We start from the raw sequence: 22,241 nt of genomic DNA, 5'->3' as shown, positions 1-22,241 counted from the left end.
TAATTAATCGATTAATCTAGAGAATAATTGGCAGTTCGATCGATAATTATTTTGTTTCAGCCCTGGATTTATGAATTGAGTTCGATCCAAATAAATGAATCTACCTTGTGAGAAAAATTCAATCTAATTCTCTCTGTGTTTTGACCCTGAGCTCAATCAATCAAACGATCAGCGCTTTAATCTTCTGAAACAGCCACATTCAAGCCGAGTGCAAGTAACAGCATGATTCTGCTGTAGTGAGGTGACTTTAAACATTGACCTCATAGGTGCTGTCCCCTGAGGCCGGGGGTCCCTCCCCAATAAGGCCATTGTTGGGAGGAATGCTGGGAAGCTCACGGTCCTGAGGACACTTAGAGGACCTGAGCTCTGATTGGCTGGAGAGCATCTCCTCTGATGGCTGGGGACTGTTGTCCTGTGTGTCTGAGAGGACTGGTGGGACAGAGAAAAATGAATGAGTGAATAAAAGCTTCTCGTTTGGTGACTAAATGTGTTACTGATATTTAGTTAACATACAGGAGAAAAATTCCACAGAAATAACCATATAAAACAACAGCTGAGGTTAAAAATGAACCAAAGCTGAGAGTCAACAAAGACGTTGCATAACACCAGCTGCTAAGCAAATGTTAATGTTAGGGAGCTAAATTAAAAATATTATGATTAAGGATAGCAGTGACAATATCATAGAGTTAAAAAACGTCATGAACAACGGAGAAATTATATGCCACGCTAAAGCTAACTGTCTTGACTTACTTGTACCGCTGGTTAAAGGACCATTGTGAGAGCTACTGACGGCCAAGTCCGTCATAGGACTATCTGCTGATTGGCTGATCGTGTCTTTCTCTGACACCTGCACAAAATGGAGAAGATGATTGTCATTGCAGGGCAGAATGAGCGGACCAAAGTGAAAAAATGTCAAGTTTATTTTGGTTTCACATCACACCAAATGAAAGTGTGCTGAGTAGAAGTCAGTCATAGAAGGTATTTTGTTGGGTAACTGTCAGCTGTGTAGCTCTGATTACAATTTTTGTCTGGCTTCCCTTTTTAATAATGTCTGCTTTTTATAGCGTCCTCTCACATGCCTTGTTACTTTAAGCACATTATCAGTATAGTACACATGCTTTATTCAATGTGGAGTATTTTTACCCACCTACAGTACAAAGGACATTTAGAGAACACTAACCATTTTGTAACAAATAAAACTGATTATGTTTTCTATCTCAATTGATAATTGTAATTGGGCTTATGAAAAACAACAGTTTATAAACCTTCTATATACACATCTCGCTTTATGTTTTTACTGTCACTTTTGTTCATTAATAAGAGACACTGAAACATAGTCAGAATGATGGAGGAGGGTAAACTGACAGGCATTAGCAGTGTTGCATGTGTAAAAAAGACAGAATCAAATCGCTCAATTTCCTCAAAATCTTCCTTTTTGGTTTGTCTATTCTCTTCCCTCCCTTTTGCAGGAAAGTCAAAGCTGCAGAACAACAACCCTGCAGTTGGCAGGGATTCTGTTTTGCTCAAGGACACTTCAGCAGAGTCATTTTTTTTACATTGAGCTTTTAAACCATGTCTTCCAGTTGAAGGCTGTTTCTCTATGTGTTGGATCACAAGGCAGAATCAGCAAAGTGAGCTGCAAATAAACTACACTAAAGGTATCGCTTCATCACTCAATAGTTAGAGCTGAGGGAAAAACTGTGAAATTGTATTATCGCAGCAAGTCACGATTCTCTTTGTTAAGGTTGTTGTTTTCCTCCTGTGTGAGAGCAGTATGCTGTGAATTAGAAGCTCTATAACACCACCCAGTGGTCGATTGCTCTCATAACTACTGGGGTGCATGATGTAATCTTTTAACTATTTTATGACCCCAATGTCTCTATGTTTTTTGTTTGTTTTTTTTGTGTTTTTTGTTTTTTTTCTCTAATCTTTTGTATGTATGGGATCTTTCTGTAATTAAATTGAGATGGGGAGAATAGGGCTCCCTCACCGTGCTCAGATGCATTCGCTGGGACAGCCAGACTGAGTGTCTGTGTGCAAGAAAAAAGCCCTTCTACTCATTCGCAAAGACCCCATTTAGGCTATCAGGCTGTGACAAGGTCCGTCATTTAAATGGGTCCCTCCTGAAACAATCTGACCACCCAGCAATTGTGGGTTAGAGAGAAGATATCCATCAAAAATCCATGTATGTTTTTTTAGCAAGACCAACATTGTATCACACTGTGAACCCAAGGTCTATGTGTCTGGGGAGGTCTTTCAAACAGTTACACATTTTAAATATCTAGGCATTATCCTTCACACTACTTTATCCTTCAAAAAACAAGTGAGAAAGGTAATGCAAATAACTAAATACAATCTAGCAAACTTTAGATATATAAGGAACTGTTTGACAACACCTGTAGCAAAACTCTATATGACTGCCATGATCCTTCCCCACTGTACTGTATGACTAGCTGGACCCAGGCAAATAGCACAACATTAAGGCCCATCCTGTCACTTCACAAACAAGCTCTCAAAGTTTTGGACAGAAAACCTAAGCTATACCACCATTGCAAAATCCTGGACAAACATAACCTGCTCAGCTGGGAAAATATTTTAAAACACACTGACGCATGTCTCATTTTTAAAATTCTAAACGGCAAGGCACCCCCACCACTCTGCACTTTTACACAGCAGAAAAATGCAAAGAGCAGAACCACAAGGTCTGCCCTAAGAGGGGACTGTGTAGTCCCTCTTAGGTCCAGTTCCTTTGGTAAACACTGTTTCTCTGTGAGGGCATCTACACTTTGGAACACAATACCAATACAGATAAGGAATAACACCTCCTATCATACATTTAACTGCAATCATAAGAACTGGCTTTTAAGCAATCAAAAATTTGAACACTTTTAACTTTATCAAGGTATGATGATATTTCATCTGTTTGCATGTTTGTTTGTTCCTATCTATTGTTGTACTGCTGTTCCTATTTATTTATTGTTGTACTGCTGTTGTCTGCTGTACTCTATTTAATTATGTTTTTATTTCTCTAGTCTTGTTGTGGTCATTTAACATCTTGCCAAGGACAACAGTTGAAAATTAGCCTGCTGGCTAATACTGGCTCATTCACAGCAATGTGGATTCATGTGCACTGTCCTTTAAAAGCAATAAACAAACAAACAAACAAACGCAAAAAAGGCTCTGAGGATCATGTAGGGTCGGACACACACACACACACACACACACACACACACACACACACACACACACACACACACCACACACACACCACACACACACACACACACACACACACACACACACACACACACACACACACACACACACACACACACACACACACACACACACACACACACACACACACACACACACACACACACACACACACACACACACACACACACACACACACACACACACACACACACACACAGGAAGTGACAGGATAAGAGAGTAAGTGGATGTCACTTCAAAAGACATAGTCCCATTATGAGTAGTGCAAACATAGAAAGGGCAAAGTCCAACTGTACAAATAATGAATATTCAGTTTTCTAAATAGTTGTTATTGAATTGACTAAAGAAAAATACGTCCACACTTCAATAATATAACTAAAATATTCTAGAAAGATAGCTTCAAAAACATTAATGGTTACTAATAATGATGATTGTTATGCATATGTGAGAGAATGTGTGAAGGTGTACGTGTGTGAATATGCGTGTTAATGTTCACACACATGTAATTATTCATCTGCCTGACACACTGCAGCAGTCAGACTCAAAACACACAGCTGTTCCCCTCTGCTTCTCACGACACATATAAACACCCACACAGAAACAATGCATCAAAAACAGAAAAAACTAAACTTCATGAAAAATGTGTGTTATTTGTCAAATCTGCCCTCTATGATGCTTCAACCTTGCCTTTAAAATCTGCCTTTAATTTTCGTTAAAGGAGTAGTTTGACATTTTGGGATATTTCCTAGTCTTTGGTGGTTTCCTGGGACTAAACGGGTGCTACTTTACCGAGCAGGGCTAGCTGATTAGCGTCTTTTTGATGTAGCTTTTAATGTAGTTTGTCAAGAAAGCAAATAGGTGAATCCATTAAAAGGCCAACACGTATTACTTTAACATCTACTGTTCATGCATGCACTACTATTGCAAGCCTTAACCTGAAGTTCAACTCACTCCATTCATGAGGTTCTGGTGGTCTCCTGCTGAATGTCCACTGACCGCCTTCTTCTGCCTAGAAAGAGAAAAGAATGAAAAGATGAGAATTTTTTTAATGAGGGATAGATGTCGAGTAATGGCAGAACACAGAGGACACCAGGCAGCCCTGAAAGTGATATTTGTAATGTTAGACTCATAGTTTGCATGAATCTAAAGGAACATTTAAATGAAGCTGTTCATTTCCTCTGGTCAGTTTCAGGTCTGGGTGTTATTCACTGTTCTGACTCAAGGCTTGACTTTTTGAACAAAATGTAAATTGTCCTTGGAAACATTTCTTATTTTCTTTCCCTGGACCCTCAATGAAACACTCTTATCTCCTTCCATAGGCACCACACGTGACATTATCGTCTTCACATCCTTGTTTATATATTAACAAACATATATGGGACTTTGTCTCTTTTTCACATCTCATAATATTAACCATGGCACTTTTAAACATCACAGCACTTATTTTAATTCAAAAATAATATACATATTTTTAAAGTATATTCTAGATTTGATTTTTTATTTAACTTATGTTATGCACCAACATAACAAGGTTAATACCTTGAATTTGATAACCTCCTTGGCAATAAACCAGATTCTGATTCTAAGTTTGAGCACTCACTGACTCATTATTGTTGCATTAAAGCCATACCGCCTCTGAGGACTTTCAGTAATGTAACTCAGCAGAAGTGCTCCTAATGGTTGCTGCAGCACCTATAATGACTGTAGCTAAGAACACCCTCTAGGGTATTTGTGCTATTTTCAACACGACAATGCACAGCTGCCATTTTCCACCAAGAGTGGATTCTGCCTAAATAGTTGACTGCATGTGAAACCAGTCGGCCATTCCTAATGGTTTCTAACAATACCACTACAACCATTATATTGGTAAATGATGTTCATGTATATATGCGTGTGTGTGTGTGTGTGTGTGTGTGTGTGTGTGTGTGTGTGTGTGTGTGTGTGTGTGTGTGTGTGCTCACCCCTGGCAGCTAGCACACAGCAGCAGCATCACAGAGACCAGCAGCAGGGTGGCGAGGGTGCTCAGGGTGACAACCAGGACCAGCTGCCCGCTGCCCAGCCACGACGCCACCCCGGTAGCAGCTGCGGCCCCTGACCCCACGACCCCCGCCTCCGGCCCCCACCACACTCCACTCAGCACCGGAGCCATGACGCATCACACTGTGGGAGGAGAGGACATCGAACAGGTACCGGCTGGGGAGACAGAAAACATATGACAGACATGTTAAAATGTGTAATTTTATTTCTTTGAACACCCACAAAACTAAACTTTTTACCAGCTCACCAGAACATTTATTTTGAGATAAACAGTAACAGCTTTGAGCAGATGGATCTCGTCTAAACCCCACATTAAAAAGGCAGCAAAACAATCCGTGTGTTTTAACTGCGTCAACACATCCTAAATGACTTTGTGATTCGAATCCGTCCAATTGTGAAAAATGTATTTTGGTGCAGCTGCTTTATTGCATGCAACTTCAATTTGCATCTACAGCCAGTCCTGTCCCTGCTATTTGGATCAGATGACTCTTTAACATTAACTGATACAGATCTAAGCACAATAGATGCCCACTGCTCCTAGTACTAGGATGGGTTAAAAGCAGAGGTACAATTTCACTGTGTGTGTTGTGTGTGTTGTGTGCATGTATGTGTGACCAATAAAGAGGGTTTCATCCTCCGATTCTATCTTCTATGTTTAATAATAATGCCATATCTTCTGTTATGTGCAGCCTTGGCCAGCAGGGGGCATCACAGATCAGACTGCAGTGCAGGCTGGGATCTGCTCAGTCTGCTGCAGTGGCCCTCACACCCGAGCCTCCACCACTTGTGTCTGGTCTCTGTGCACTGCATAAGCAACCTCATCACGTCTCTGTCTGACAACCTAAGTTGGGTCTCGGTGAGCTGATGTTATCACGGCTGATTTGTGGGGCTGTGTGGTGTTGCGGTGGCACACGTTGAGGGGAGGCAGTGGCAGCAGGGATGAGCTTTTTTGCTACTCTTAGTCGTATAAAAACTCAGTGGTTCAGTGTGTGCATGTGATAGGGGGCAGACATTGAGGAGCAAGAGTAAAAGAATGATTAAAGAGAAAAGATGACAGTGACAAAAATGTGTCAATCTATTGTTTCCTTGTGGCATTTTTTTACCTTTAATTAGCCGTTTAGAAATAAGGAATAGAGATGGGAGGGGTTTGACATGCAAGAAACCTTTGTGGGAAAATGTCATGAACAGTTTTGACTCAGCTACCAATGGGCTCCCTCATCTCATGTTTTTCTGCCGTGTGTATGAGGCAAACGTGTGTGTGTGATAGCAGTGTATTTAGTGCCCGTGGTGAAAAACTCCATTGTGTCTCTGCTCATGCTAATGCGACCGGGGAGAGTGGGGCTTTTTGCTCTCTGCGGATTCTAGCAGTGAGGAAGTTTTGCAGCTAATCAGACAGAGCTGCAGAAAAAAGCCAATTTTAACTTTGTCAGAGGGACACAGAGGAATTCCTGTTTCTTTTGAAATACTGATTTGTTTTTGTCCAGAATGAATATACACCGCGGCTCATGTTGCAGTGGAGAACGCAACCTTACCTTGACACCTGGGATGATTAGTCAGTTCGGCCTTGCCTGGAAGAGAGGAGATAAAAAATGAGAAGGGGTGGATTAATGTTTGGTGGGAGCTGAATATTATCCTTGGAAGGAGAGAGGGGGGGGGGCTGTTGTGTGTGTGCACATGCATGAAAGTACACTGGGCAAGTGTGTGGGAGAGCAGCCAGGGACTCGTCAGTATGTTTGTGTTTTTTTAATACCCATATCAAATACATATTGGACAACAGGCTGCCTGCAAGCTTTCAGAATCTCACACACACACACACACACACACACACACACACACACACACACACACACACACACACACACACACACACACACACACACACACACACACACACACACACACACACACACACACACACACACACACACACACACACACACACACACACACACACACACACACACACACACACACACACACACACACACACACACACACACACACACACACACACACACACACACACACACACACACACACACACACACACACACACACACACACACACACAGTTAAACCTCTGGATCTTCACTTTTTGTACATTCAGATACTTTCTAAAACCTTCATGACCTTCATCTCACAATTTGATGTCATCAGGTATTCCAGCTTTATCACGACTACCATGTGATCGTTTATTTTTCTCGTCTGTGGGGCTCGTGTCCAGGTGTCACTATCTGCCACTTTGTGCCAGCTTGTGTGCGTCTCTGCTGGCACTTAAACCAGAATAATTACCGGCTGCCACAGCACTGTGTCTCCATGGCAACATTCCTTCTACCCATCAGCGCTATTTATGGTGGTCGAGAGAAAATCTAAATCCACAGAGATGTTGTGAATGCAACTCATACTGAGGTGGTGTGGTCTTGGTTTGAGGGTACACTTGTTTTTAGAAGATGATGGAGTACAAGTGGCTAAACTTCAATAATTTCAAGAACATTATCTCAACTCAGGGTCCAACATGTTGCTATGTAGTCATTCAGTTGTCATGGTGATAGTCTAGTTGTTATCATGTGAGCAAAGTATGGTTATTCATTAATGTGATAACAGGTGGTGGTAAAGGTGGGATATCTTAACCGCTTGCCATTATGCTAACTTATGCTTCCTCACATCCCTCTATGACCCTGAAAGCGTTCCCCTCAGCATTCAAGGATGTTCTCAGAATCTCTAAAACACACCTTGACACCCAAATGAAGAGAAAGGGGGGCTTATAAAACAGAGGAGAAACCAGTGTATCTAAGGAAGGCTGGAGGTCTTTGATCAAGCTTAACATCAACACAGAACGTTATAAGTAATGAATGTCACTTAAGACTGACATTATGAAACCAAGTGTTGATCATTTAGCAGCTCTGGGTCCTCTGTCCTAGAGAAGACACAAGGACACGAGGAAGGGAAGTGATGAGACACGTTGGCATGATGAAAAGCACTCTAGTTTGCTCACTAGTGTCAGAAACAGCTTTGGAAACAAAAAGTCTGACCTTGTGGTGAAACTTTGATTTTGTCAGAACCTTCTATGTTACAACAGTTGAGTTGAGTTTAGTATTTATTATTTCATAACACTGCAAAAAGCGTTGTTACATTTATAATGACATGAAAGAAAAGAAAAGGGGGCTCTCTTTGCATACGTGAAGTAGTGATGATATCCCATTTAATATGAAAAGTCAACTCTGCCACATTAAAACAACTCCACCATCTCTACTTCAGTGGTATGAAGAACCTGTTAAGTAGAAACCCAGATCCAGCTCTGGATAACATTGCACACATATTTCCCAGTAGAAAATATGTGTGGCGTGAACTACAAATACTCTCCTCGCAGGACACACTCCATTCCTAAAAACAACTTGATAAACACCACTTAAAAACAGTTCCGAGTGTCCTTTTCACTGTGGAAAACTCCTCACAGAGCATGTGATACGAGATACCCAGCCAAGGACTACAACTGCTCTCTCTTATGCCGTCATGCTCTTTCTCCCGGCGCTTTCAGCCTCTGACTAAAGAAACCAGGAGCTCTGGAAGAGAGACAATCTGTGTGGCTGTCTTGTGTTTCATGCCATAGAAAATAACCGCCAGGAAAAGCCATTTGAGAAGGAATGTGTTTTGGGAAAAAAAGAGGCAGAAATCCAAATTCTACCCTCATCTAGCTGTACACACACAAACACACAGACTAAGGACTAACCACCATAACCTCCCATGCAAGAAAGTAGAGCCAAGGAGGAGTCAAGGAATCCAAAGTGATCCCTGCAGCTCGACAGGCAGAACCCTACCTGAGAAGCAGTGAAGCGAAGCACTCAGAAAGAGCCGCTCGTATGTGTAGGACAACAGTGAAAGGAAGAAAGAGAGTCTGAACATCCAAAGGGAAGAACAGAGCTCTACTTTCTGTGGATGCGTGACACCTCCCTCTGCAGGGTCCTCTGGGTGCACACAGACAGGGAAGGTTTACAGCTGGATGGCTGCGGAGAAATGAGCCCCAGGAAGCTTCTCAGAGGAGAGCCAGAGGCATTTCCACAATAATAAATAATCCAGTTTTTCTGGGAAAAACTTTCTTTAAGCAGCCTTGCCCGTATGGAGCAGCAGGAAGATCTGAGTAACATTTCTGAGACTATTATTAATGAGTAAGGGGGAAAGATGACTACAGTTCATTCCATAAGCACATTTACTTGCACAGAGCTGTTGTGTAAGCAGGATTTATTGTTACAAAAGCATTGTATGCAAATAAAACGCTTCTTTGGCTGAGGTTATGTGATCTCTCAGGGCAACAATGCATGCACACAATGCATATTAAAATGAAACCACTTATCTACAATATCTAGCTCTGCATTGGCAAAGCACAACCCAAAAGACCTTGTGAACACAAACAACAACACAGAACCCTGCAAGGTCTTTCCAACCCATTAAAGCAGAAACACAACTTCTTCGTATAACAAATCCCTATGAATAAAGACGAATCAAATTCAATGCACAAACAGTCCTTGAAAAATAGCTTGTGGGGGTTTTGCGTTGGTCATTATAAAAACAATCTACATGGATGCATCACATAATAGACACACCACTGACCATCTTGTGTCCTAGACCGGAGGGCCATTTGGATGATGGGGGTTGGAGGAATGGGGGAGGGGAGAAGAAGGATAGGGGGACTGTTGCCAAGAGAGAGGAGGGAACGGGAGATAAAGAGGGAGGGGGGGGGGGGGGGTCATGAAGATGTTCAGAAAATAAAGCAACCAAATAAAAACAGAAAAGAATGAAGAAGTGAGAGGACACATTTGAAAAAAAGAGGTTAACTAAAGAAAGGAAGAAGCGGCAAGAGAGAACGCTCGCAAAGGCCCATATAGTCATAGTGACACACACACCCCCCCCAGGGAGGGTTGATGAAATATAGCTTCCCACAGGCTGCAGTGCAAGAGGGACCCTGCCCTAACTGAGACAATACAATCACACACACATCCGTGCACACAAAAACATCCAGAGGCACGGCCATACCTGCTCATCTGAGTGCCTCGTTACAAATAAAGAAACCCACAAGTTTCAGTTCATAAATCTGTGTGTGTGTGTGTGTGTGTGTGTGTGTGTGTGTGTGTGTGTGTGTGTGTGTGTGTGTGTGTGTGTGAAGCCCGAGGCCAAGCATTGTGTGTCTAATTGACTAATCACTGTATGTGTCTGTGTGTCTGTACTCGTGTTGTTGGAGTTGTTGCGAGCAGGAAAACAGGTGCCTCTGATCAAGGGACATCATTTGTGTTGCCACGGCAACGCTGCCCATCCTAAGGGTTAAATGTGTTTAGCGTGAGAAATGGATCCATCCTCCCTAAATGGGGAAATTGAAACTGCATAATTCAGCAAGCCGCTTAGTTCCCTCCCTCCCTCTTGTGTCACAGAGATGTGTGTTTTATCTTCATCCAGTTGCAGGACGGCTCCTCTCTATTGCAACAGAGAGGAGCTATATTTGTTTGCAGCTGCAAGCGTTTATATTGATCTCCTTCTGGGGACCTCTTATAAAGAAATATGAAGCATTTTCCCGCCGAGAAGATTCCCTTTTTTTAAGTTCTTCATAATTGAAAGACATTCAGAGAGATCCAACAGCTGTGAAGCTTCATTCTTTAACATGTGGTTGTGTTTTCCTTTTCTTGCACGCATATCAAAACATTCGGTTGGTGAACTCTATCCTCCAGTCCAGCCGCTGTGATAAGTCATTCAGAAATTTCAAAGGACGGCATGGTGGTCTCGTGGTTCACCGAAGAATTCAACCTTCTCTTTTCCAGAATCCTTTCCCAGCTGCAAAGCCTCAGAAACAGCAACATGTGTCCTTAACATTTAAGCTCTCTTCTCCTTAAACATTTCTCAGTCCTGTCCTGACCTCGCAGACCAATTACAGTCCACTGAGGGTCTGTGGGTTTGTCTAAACAAGTGTGTGTGTGTGAAATATGCATCGAGTTAATGTCACACGGCCCCATGGGAAAGAAACATGTCCTCTCTTCCGTTCCCTGATTTTGAGGACACTGATGACCGTGAAGTCTTGGGTTGCCTGCAGATGTTTTTCGGCACAGAAACGCTACTGAACCAGAAACTACTGTATTCAAATTGGATGCACACAAGGCTTCAACTCAGCTGTTCTACCGCCTCCAGCAATTGCTTCTCCAACAACAGTTTGTAAAATACGACGCTTTGAATATCAGGATGTTTCGTGATAAATAAAGGATGGTAACTCTGTTTACATTTTTTATATATGTGTGGTATAAATTGCCATTTCCTCCCTATTTTTCCAGCTTTATCTACCGTATTATCGTCTGTTTTGTCCATCCCCAAGGTTGTTGCTCTGCATTTAAATCATTTGGACCTGATTCTGTGAGCGTTTGATCAACTAAGCTCAACAGTGTGTGACTGTGTGAGGCGCTGACACACACTCCAGAGAGAATACTCACTCTCTCAGCCACAAACACTTAAAGCCTTTCAATTTCAGTTCCTCCTTCCCTCTTCTTTCTCTCTTTCGTGAAAAATGGCTTTCTCATGCTAGCTTAGTGGCGTCTTCCTTACACATGACAAATCTTTCAATTTCAACTCTATTTCACAGACCCTCCTCAAGCACAGGAAGTACTCTGGGTGTTAAGAGCTTCACCCATCAGTAAGAACACGAGTGTCTGCAACTCCCAAAACCACGACTGCCCTCTTGACTCGACAAGCAAAAACTGTTGCTTGGCAAGCAAACATCTGCAAAATTGGAATGTAACAAACTCAAATCATCACACACAAGACATTTAGTTATTCACCACATCCTGACATAGCACTTTTACTCCCCTCACTACGGCAAACTCAAATTGATTAGCTTTATGACGGCGGTTGCTGCTCGGCTAATAATAAAAGGCTGAAACAAAGCAGACCTCAGTAATTGTTCGCTAGGGCAATTTTCTGTGATTAAACAAACCAGCTAGCCATGCCATCCGAATATGTAAATAGAAGCGCGGGGCGTGAAAAAAAGAGATGGATTGTGGTACTGACTTCAGGGTTTGTCACATTGTAAGTGACCTTCTCTGCAAACAGTTTGGAGGGGAGTTTGAACTGTTGAACTCTGGGAATTTGAGGATGAAGAGCATGGACAAGGCTGCAAAGTGAGCGGGCTAACAAAGGTGTGTGTGTGTGTCAGATTGTGCACACACACACACACACACACACACACACACACACACACACACACACACACACACACACACACACACACACACACACACACACACACACACACACACACACACACACACACACACACACACACACACACACACCATTTCTCTTTCATCGTCACCTTGAGATGAAGATTAGCATTAGAGTGAAAGAGGAGTAGATATGACCACATCATTATTCAGTGGCTTTGGCCTTTCTGTGTTGAATATCCGCCAAGATAAAGGGCTTATCAGGGTGGATGGAATAGGATGAAGGATGTTTTGTTTTTGTGTGTGTGTGTGTGTGTGTGTGTGTGTGTGTGTGTGTGTGTGTGTGTGTGTGTGTGTGTGTGGTGTGTGTGTGTGTGTGTGTGTGTGTGTGTGTGTGTGTGTGCGCGTGTGTGCGCGTGTGTGCGCGTGTGTGCGCGTGTGTGCGTGCGTGCGTGCGTGTGTGCGCGCGCGAGGTAATTCATACTAAAAGCTGCTAATGTAATGCAACAGATGTCTGGAGACGCTTGATCTTGTTCTTGCAAACATGCACCAATAAACATACACACGCTTTCCTTATTAAAGATGCATTCACACACACCAATATAATCATTTAGAGAAGAAGACACACCCCTGAGCTGTGGAGGCTGCACACCATCACAGCTGCTTTGGAGATTGCTGCGCAGCACTTCATTTATCTCTTCCTGTGACACCAGCCACAAGGCACAGGTGGAATTGATAGAGGTGTGTGTGTGTGTGTGTGTGTGTGTGTGTGTGTGTGTGTGTGTGTGTGTGTGTGTGTGTGTGTGTGTGTGTGTGTGTGTGTGTGTGAGAGCAGATGAGCAACTCAAATGGAAATGTGATCCGTCTTTACAAGGCTCGAACCACAGCAGGGGTGGCTTTATTATACGACCCAGGCGGGGCGAGTGGCGTGGGGTCCGAATCCCTTTGTACCCTCTTTAAAGTCGCACTATATCACACCATGGCCGTGCTTGAGAGGGAACACAAGTCAGGTTTTGCTCTTGTGTGTGTTTCTGTGTGTTATTCTGACATTACATTACATTGCATTTAGCTGACTTATAATAAGTACATTCGACCAGGAAGACACAGCCTTGAAGAAAACAGAATCATATAGTACATCAGGTTTCATAGAGCCAAGCATTTCAAGTGCTACTCAACTGGCTGTAGATAAGCCAGTCCTTTATTAGTATATAAGAGCTCTGTTAGCAGTTCTTTGTTAGTAATTCTATCGCTCGAGGTGGAGTCGAAAGAGATGAGTTTTCAGTCTGCGCCGGAAGGTGTGTACGCTTTCTGCTGTCCTGATGTCAATGGGGAGCTCATTCCACCATTTTGGAGCCAGGATAGCGGAGGGGTTAAGGAGAGAGGATAGATGAAAAAGTGAAGGAGTGGATGGAGGCTGAGGCGTGCTGATGAGGCTTCTGACCTTTCAGCGAGAGCCATTTTTCAGACAAATACTCCTACTGGCTGGGATGGTTTAATATCACACCACAAGACACACACATACTGAGCATCTTCCTCACTGTTACATGGTTGATGTACTTCTTCCCCTCACATGTTACTCCCAGTTTCCTAGTTGTCATCTATTTAGTCTTTTTCCTTAAATTGTATCTCTGTTCTTGTCCTCTTTCTCTTCATCTAATCTGTCACTATGTTCCCTCTCTTCCTCTCTCTCCATCCCCCATGCCCTAAAACCTGCTCTCAGTCCTTTCAGAGTCTTGTCCCTCTCCACACCGTAACATATTCAACATGTCTGCCTGCCACCTCATAAAGATATGGTAAAATATGGAAGCCTGCAAGGACTCAAACGTCCACCCCGTCCAGTAGCTTGGGGGTGGGGTGGACGTTTGGCGTGGTCGTGGGGGTTTGCAGCCAAACTTACATGGCAACCTCTCTTATATGACTTAGAGCAAGAAAGAGGGGGGAGGTTGTTGCAAGACATGGCAACCTTCAGACAGCAATCTTCAGATTTCTGGTTTAATCCGTCTAGCGCACGCCTGAGCAACTCCAGTAGATTGCAAGAGGTAGATACGGCTCTGCCTCCACCTTTCTCGCAATTCAATTTGATTTCTCATTTCACAAGCCGGATCTTATTCTATGGCAGTAAGTAGAAAGGGCGTTCAGCGGAGAAGAGGCACTCCAGGGTCAGAGTGGAGGAATAAAAACAGCACTGTATTTGGAGACAATGTGCACAAGTTGTTGATTTTGTTACCGTTTTAAAGGAATAGTTCAACGTATTGGGATTTAATAAGGCATAATAGCACTTGCAGCTCATTAATCAACACATTATATCTAAATTGTGTTTCTTGGATTATTCATGGCCGGGCACAGTGACTTCCTGGACTATTGTCAGCACTATCAGGTTGCCAGGTTAAGACTTTACAAAGTCACTACGACATGCCAGGACAAGGCAAGCACAGACACCTATAAAAACACAACATGTGACATTTACCCTTTATAATAATGATATCATGCGTTAACTAGTGAGCTTTAGAGTTGCTGGTAGTTTGACTTTGCTACTTTTAGACACATTACAGGCTAGCTGTCCTATTGTTTTAATCTTTACGCTTAGCTAACCGGCAGCTGGTAGTAGATTCATATTTAGTGCATAGACACAAAACGGTATTAATCTTCCCATGTAACTCTCAGCAAGAATGCAAGCATGTGAGTCATTGAAAATTCCAGCTCACACTCAAAGAAGGCATGCTCCACTATCAACCACACCTATCACCTGTTGTCATTAGCCATGCAACAAACACGCACTGCAGATGTCTCGTTAAATCACTACTAGAGACACAAACTGCATAATATTTCCCCTTTCTAAAAACAGCTTGCTATATTCAACAGTGACGTGAACTCGAGGGCCAAATCATGTATAATAGATATATAACACTGTAGAATATTTATTTACAAAGCGCGGTGGCTGCCACAGCCCTTCTTAAATCAGTTAATGGGGGCGGCTCAGTGTGTCCCACGGGAGTGCTGAAAACCAACTGAATGTGCAACAGAGCAGCAAACAGAACGCCTGCTGGTGGCGGAAAATCTGCTGTCAGTCACACACACACGTACGATACTATTTACACACGCACACTCGGGAGTTTAGGCACACAAATGCGGCGAGAAACGGACATGCACACGCACAGACTCATCCGAATAGAAATGAACCAATTAGCAGGCATCAGACAATCAGCATGAGAGAGAGATGGAGGGAGAAAGAAGGAGGGAGGGAGCCGAGGGAAAGAAGGCATTAAAGCACTCTGTGTGAAGGCGGCAGCAGAGAGGAAAATGCAACGGAGACACCTTCACACTCTTTAAGGAAGCTCATGTGGCCAGAGGCAAATCCATGTTGACACAGAGAGTGGGTAATGTGGCGAGATGTGTGGGGTGACACTGATATCATTCACAGAGAGAAACAGAGGAGGAAAAGGTAAAGGGAGTACAGACACAAAGAGAGGAGGATGGGTCGGTTAAACATTACTCTTTGACACAGGAGAGCGCCGCTGATGACCAGGAGGAACGTCCTCTAACCTTCAACAAGTGATATTATTGTGGCCATGGCAACACAAGTCAGAGGCCTTCATCAATATATGACTTGAAATCATGTTGTTTTTGTTACTTAATAAAACCGTTAACAGGGGCACCGGTTGCTCTGTGGGCCGATGTAGCTGCTCTAAAACAATAGAGAGGTAGAGTTGTGTTGGTCCACTTGACTTTGTGGCAGTCTGCATCATAACCTCCCATTCCGCACATGTGCAACTTTTCATAAAGTCCATCGTGATCAATATCACTATGTCAACAAGCAATCACAGCCTGGATAGGTCGGGTCACTGAAAAACATTTTCAACAGCAAACTTTCATAATGTTTAACTCAATGTTTTATTTTGTTGGTTGATTATTCACAACTTTTCTTGCAAAGGCCATAATAAAGGATACAATACAGCTTTATTTATAAAGCACTTTAAAACCTCCAGACCAAAGTGCTGTACAGTCAAATAACAAAAACATACAAAAAAATCACACAGCACAGCTCACACACCATAACACAAGTAAAAACAATAGACAATGTAAAAGCAACAATGTTAACATAGAACGGAACGTGGAACAAGTATTAATGTTTGGTGTACGGTGTAATCGGTTTTGGGGGGACGGTGATCTAAAAGTCAATTTGCTGTTTTGAGGGACATAGCTTTAGCCATATACTTGCCTTTAATTTGTTTTCCTTTACCCGCTTGTAGAGACACCATCATTCAGGGACACACACATCTGATCTCTAACCTAACACACTCTTCCACAGTGCCCATCGAGAATCAAGAGCCGTTATGTTCCAACATTGGTAAATTACCTCTCAATGTGCCTGACTGCAAACTCATATCAGGCCATTAGCAAAGCCCTGGAGACTTAACACAAACTGCACACCACACACACTCCAACACGCTCTGACCTCTCTGGTGCAGCTGATGGGGATTTTCCCTGTTCAGACCACCAAGGGTGAGATGTTTAATGCAACATATGACATCATGTTATAGTGATAATGACTCGTCTTTATGGCTCTGCTACTTAAGAACTTCCTGAAGGTCTATCAGAGCAATATCAATTATCGGAGCAGACAGGATGCTGCACAGAGTATCGGCAAATATTTCTCCAAGGGAAACGGACATGGTGTCTTTAAATAGATGCTGAGTGAACAAAACAACCTCCTGATTTTGTACAATGTCACCATCTCTATCAGCTCTCCTGCTGGATTTTCTCTGCTGTTAACTATCCAACAAAACTATAATGAGGATAATCTTTTTAAAAGAGCACAAACCCCAGCTCAACTTTGTGTGATTGTTGCTTCTGCAGATTAGCAACCAGTTTACCACCATCGGACACAGCAAGAAGCAGGACATCATCTCTTGAGGAGGAATTAACAGTGTGAACAGAGCCAGAGAAAAGATTGCTGACTTTGTCACTAAGCTGCTTGGGCACACAAATGACATGTGCAATCCCCTCATTCCCTCCAACCAAAATGTTTCCTAGAAATCTCCATTGGAGGGCTTAGTTATGAAAATGCACACAGTGGACACTTATGTACTGTTTAGGTACTCAGAATGCAGTGCTAGGGGGCCACAGGATGATGCATTCAGGGGCATACCGTACACAGGAGCATTCCACTCCCACTTTCAATTCCAACAGGAGCACAGTCAAGGTTAGAGAGTCCACCAGGATGTGTTTGTTTGTAAGGGAGTGAAGTTCTTCTGGGGGTAAGCTCTGGTGTGAGGACAGTTGCCAATTGTACTCCAGTGAGAAGTCTAAAAATATCCCAAACACACACACTCATTTCTGAGGCTTATAAGCTAGGGAACAGAGGATAGAGAGCGGGATTCCCTTGAGGAATCAGTGGAATATAAACAGGCCACACACACACACACACACACACACACACACACACACACACACACACACACACACACACACACACACACACACACCACACACACACACACACACACACACACACACACACACACACACACACACACACACACACACACACACACACACACACACACACACACACACACACACACACACACACACACACACACACACACACACACACACACACACACACACACACACACACACACACACACACACACACACACACACGGCCGTGAGATGACAACCTCATCTGGAAAAAGTTGCCCCAGAGAACAGCACAGTTTGTTGGGAATGTCCTCTTGGTTGACCCTCTCTGTCCTCAGACTGTCCTAAAAAAAAAGCCCAAATGAGAGGCTACAGTAATGCTGCCGCATGCTGGGAAATCTGTCAACTTTCAGCCTTTTGTTTTGTACGAAACGTCCCGAAATGTAATGTAATTCTGAGTAAACTAATGCAGCTGCACTCAACCGTACTGGTGACTTAAGCGCCTCAAGATAAATCAGGGGTAGTAAGATTTAATGAAAAAGTCAGACAGTATTATTCTTATTATCCCTGTGAGCACACGCATACACGTCCAAACACAATACTATCCTAATCCTATGTATGGCTCAGATAAATGACATTAGTCCTTCTCCATTTATTAAAACCCTCTGGGTCACACACACCCTAATTTCTACAATCTTCAATATGTGTATGTCACGTACCCATGATGCATTGCAGCTGCTTTTAAACAACTTAAATCACTTGTAGCAGAGCTAAGCTTTGGGGTAGGGTGGTCAGTGGTATTAATTTTACATGGGGGTTTTAATAATGCACATTAAGTTGCCAAACCCCTGCTGTCTTTACCACTTTCTCAGCCATAGGACGCCATTGTTTTGTCATTAGGCCTCTGGCCCACATAACCAGCTGCTCTGGAAATGACTTTCTGGGTCGCTGGGGGATTACTGTATGGCTAACACTGCAGTGTTCAGTCCTGGGGGCCACAAATGGGTCAAACTCTGCCTCATTTGAGAAGCAGCAAAACACCCAGTGGTAACCTTGAAGGCTCTTTCCTTGGAATCTGAAATCCACAACGGGCTCTTTTCACTTCATTAGTAAGAGCAAGTCTAGACGAGTGAAAGTAAACAGAAGCAGCTAATTTCCTGTGTTTTGGCTTCTCCTGGTCTTGTCTTGTGGTTAGTCTTGCTGCTTAGCGCCGTAGAGTTAGCCTTCCTCCTGCGTGTGGCTAGCAAGCAAGCTATTGTTCTGCTGACAGGCCACTAATAAACAGCTGGTTGCACCCGATGTTCCTGTGGCGAAACAACTTCCACAAATAAAGCCCCAGAGGAGTTTGAAGTCGTCTGCCTTTGAAAGGATTCTTATTGTTTGAAGTTCTTTTTTTAGAAGGGAGTGAAAAATGCATTTTGCCTTTCAAGTCCACGCTTAACAGGGTGTTTTCTTTGCAAAGATTGACCATGAAGACACTGATTTGTTTTCAAAAACCTCAAGGGTGAAGGGAAAAGCACGTCTAATAGAATATAAAAGCCACACAAGATCACACTATTTCTTGATAGCTATAGTGAAAGTAATTTTAACATATTATTGTGGATTTAAGGTGGAAATACAAGTGGCTTCCTCAGGAATCTAAAATAGGAGTATAATGGAAAGAAGATATATCAGAACTGAAGCGGAGGTTCATTTGATCTTTTCTAACTACCTTTCCTGTCTATAAAATACAACTTGGCTTCAAAAGCACCTTCCCCATCGATCCTCTATCTTCCTTAATTAAAAGGAGAGGACAGTTGATGTGATAATATAATTCATCTTAAGGCTGTAGTAATGGCTTTATGTTTCCCTGTATGGTTATGAGGGTCCAATACATCTGCCAGACTGCAACAGTAAAAGAGCCGAGCTGAGAGGCCTTTCCCTTTCATGTGAAGACACGTTAGGGTGAAGAAAGTTGTACCGGATGTTGGGAGTGAGTCCAAAAGGCCCCCACCTTACCCTCTAAGTTTGCTTGAGGAAATGAGGGAGATAGAGTGGAAGTGAAGTAGAAGAAGACATGAATTGACTGCTGAAGCACAACAAGCTGCTGGGAGACTCAATTAAGACCCCTGAGGAAATATATGCACCTTTGGGGGACAAATAAAAACGTTATAAACTGTAATAGAACATTATTGACCTTAAATAATTCAGTACACAGTTCAAACTGAACAAAGAGGTGCTTATTATCCAACTCAGTGACTGCACTTTATCAACGTCTCGAGCTGATGAGCCATGATAATTCAATAATGATCTCCATAGCCTGATTATGGGATTTGTTGAGTGGAGAATTACATAGATTTTCTTTTAAATGAGGTGCACAAGCAAGGACAGGAAGTGTGTAAAAGGTGTGATATGGGACATATGTTACAACCAGGACTCACACCCGCTACCCACATGGTGTTCATTAGTGAACTGACCCATAAAGAGGAACTGCTGACAGGGCTGCCAGGATTCAGTCGTACAGTATTCTTCAAGGTACTAAAACACAGAGATCGATTTGGACATGTAGGCCAATTACCCGTTTACATGCTCTTAATTTGTTTGTGTACAATATACGTATATCGAATTATTGTCTGGGCTTAAAAGTGCCACATGTTCTGACTGATAACTGTATTTTATAATGGCCATTGGTCTTGTAATGACCCGCAGGACAGGCTAAACACTACAAACTACTCCACATATACCACCATTTGTTAAAAACAGCTCTTCAAATGTGACGATTTGCTGTCTTAGTATCATTATTTATTGACAACCATTTAGCTATCAGACAAAATGTGATTTTAAAGCATCACTTATGGCTTTGATGACTCATGGTGAACATCTGTTATTATGTTAGAGATGTCCATGAACTAAATTATTAATCCGAGGAGTAAATTAATAATTTATTAATTTCGTTGTCGCCCTACAAACATTGATCGTTTTGTCCCTCCACAACAGATTCATGCAACTGTGTGAGAGAGTGTAAACGGTGCCTGAGTGTGTGTTGTATGACCGACACCCGATGATAAAGAAGTGCTTGTTAACATCCCTCCCTCCTGATGTTCAGGGCTCGGACACCCTCCCCAGGTCTTGTTATCACTCGGAGGGCCGTGTCGCACTAAAGCAGCGTGTCCTAATAATAGGCTGTAAAGATGCCAAAGCATAACGGTGCCCTCAGAACCACTCAGGGACGCCTCGCTGGATTTTAAACAACCTTGAAGTGTGTCGTAAGGCCGCATACGAGTTGACACATTCACACAAAGTCATTATAGGCTTGAACCCCATATTAACCCTTTATAAACTTGTCACTAACGGTTTTAGATAACAATATTAGTTGGTTCATGCAAAGTAAATTATTTATGAATTCCTGTTGACACCCTACTTTGCAGAGCTCAGCTGAGAAGTGGCTCCTATCCTTTTCATAGAGGACAAATCAAATGATTTGGAGTTTACTCAAAAAAAAAGTTTGTCTGCATACATTTGGTGTGATATAACTTCCTGTCAGTGTGTGCGTTTGCAGGAAGTGGCAGGTAGACTGTGACTAAAGCAGTACCGGCTGCTGGGAATGCAACAGAAGCGAGTCACTGGCAGGAACTGAGCGATTTCCATATAGTACACAGAGTCTCACTCACTCTTTAACACACAAACACTATGTAAAGGGAGAGCTGTGTGTGTGTGTGTGTGTGTGTGTGTGTGTGTGTGTGTGTGTGTGTGTGTGTGTGTGTCGGGTCCTCCCGCGCATTTGTTGTAATTCTCCCATAATCCTTTACTCTGCAAAATGACACAGCTGCCAGACACATCCTCTTTGTTGGCGCCTCCACTCCTTTCCTCTCTCTCTGACACACACACACACACACACACACACACACACACACACACACACACACACACACACACACACACACACACACACACACACACACACACACACACACACACACACACACACACACACACACACACACACACACACACACACACACACACACACACACACACACACACACACACACACACACACACACACACACACACACACACACACACACACACACACACACACACACACACACACACACACACTGATTATTTATGCAATAGTCATAATAAATGAAATTCTATTAAAAGGATTTAATCGACTTTAGAGCACAAACATGCATTCATCACCATGACGACTCGATAATTGAAAACAAACAAGGCCATTCATAACGTACTATCTACTAATTGTGAAAGAATAAAAATCACTGTGTGAGAAAGAAGATGTAAAAGGGTGCTTGCTTCCTGTTTGCGAGGACAGAACACACCCTGCTTATGCAGCAGTTTTATTAACAG

General features: G+C 42.8%; 1 protein-coding gene across 1 annotated transcript in view; it reads right to left on the bottom strand.

Annotated features, from left to right (window-relative positions):
- pag1 (phosphoprotein membrane anchor with glycosphingolipid microdomains 1) overlaps positions 1 to 22,241 on the bottom strand; it is a 50,985-nt gene that overhangs the window by 10,495 nt on the left and 18,249 nt on the right. Inside the window, exons 2-6 of the mRNA XM_034094006.2 lie at positions 6,807 to 6,842; positions 5,199 to 5,430; positions 4,189 to 4,246; positions 751 to 847; positions 260 to 429 (exon numbers count right to left, since the gene is read on the bottom strand). Coding sequence (XP_033949897.1) covers positions 260 to 429; positions 751 to 847; positions 4,189 to 4,246; positions 5,199 to 5,386 — 513 coding nt within the window. The 5' untranslated portion in view covers positions 5,387 to 5,430; positions 6,807 to 6,842. The remainder of the gene's footprint in view (positions 1 to 259; positions 430 to 750; positions 848 to 4,188; positions 4,247 to 5,198; positions 5,431 to 6,806; positions 6,843 to 22,241) is intronic.

Source organism: Pseudochaenichthys georgianus, chromosome 11 (assembly GCF_902827115.2).
Source record: "Pseudochaenichthys georgianus chromosome 11, fPseGeo1.2, whole genome shotgun sequence".
In the NCBI taxonomy this organism is placed as follows: Eukaryota; Metazoa; Chordata; class Actinopteri; order Perciformes; family Channichthyidae; genus Pseudochaenichthys; species Pseudochaenichthys georgianus.
The sequence above is the reverse complement of the archived record's forward strand: the minus strand, read 5'-3'. Positions and strand labels throughout refer to the sequence as shown.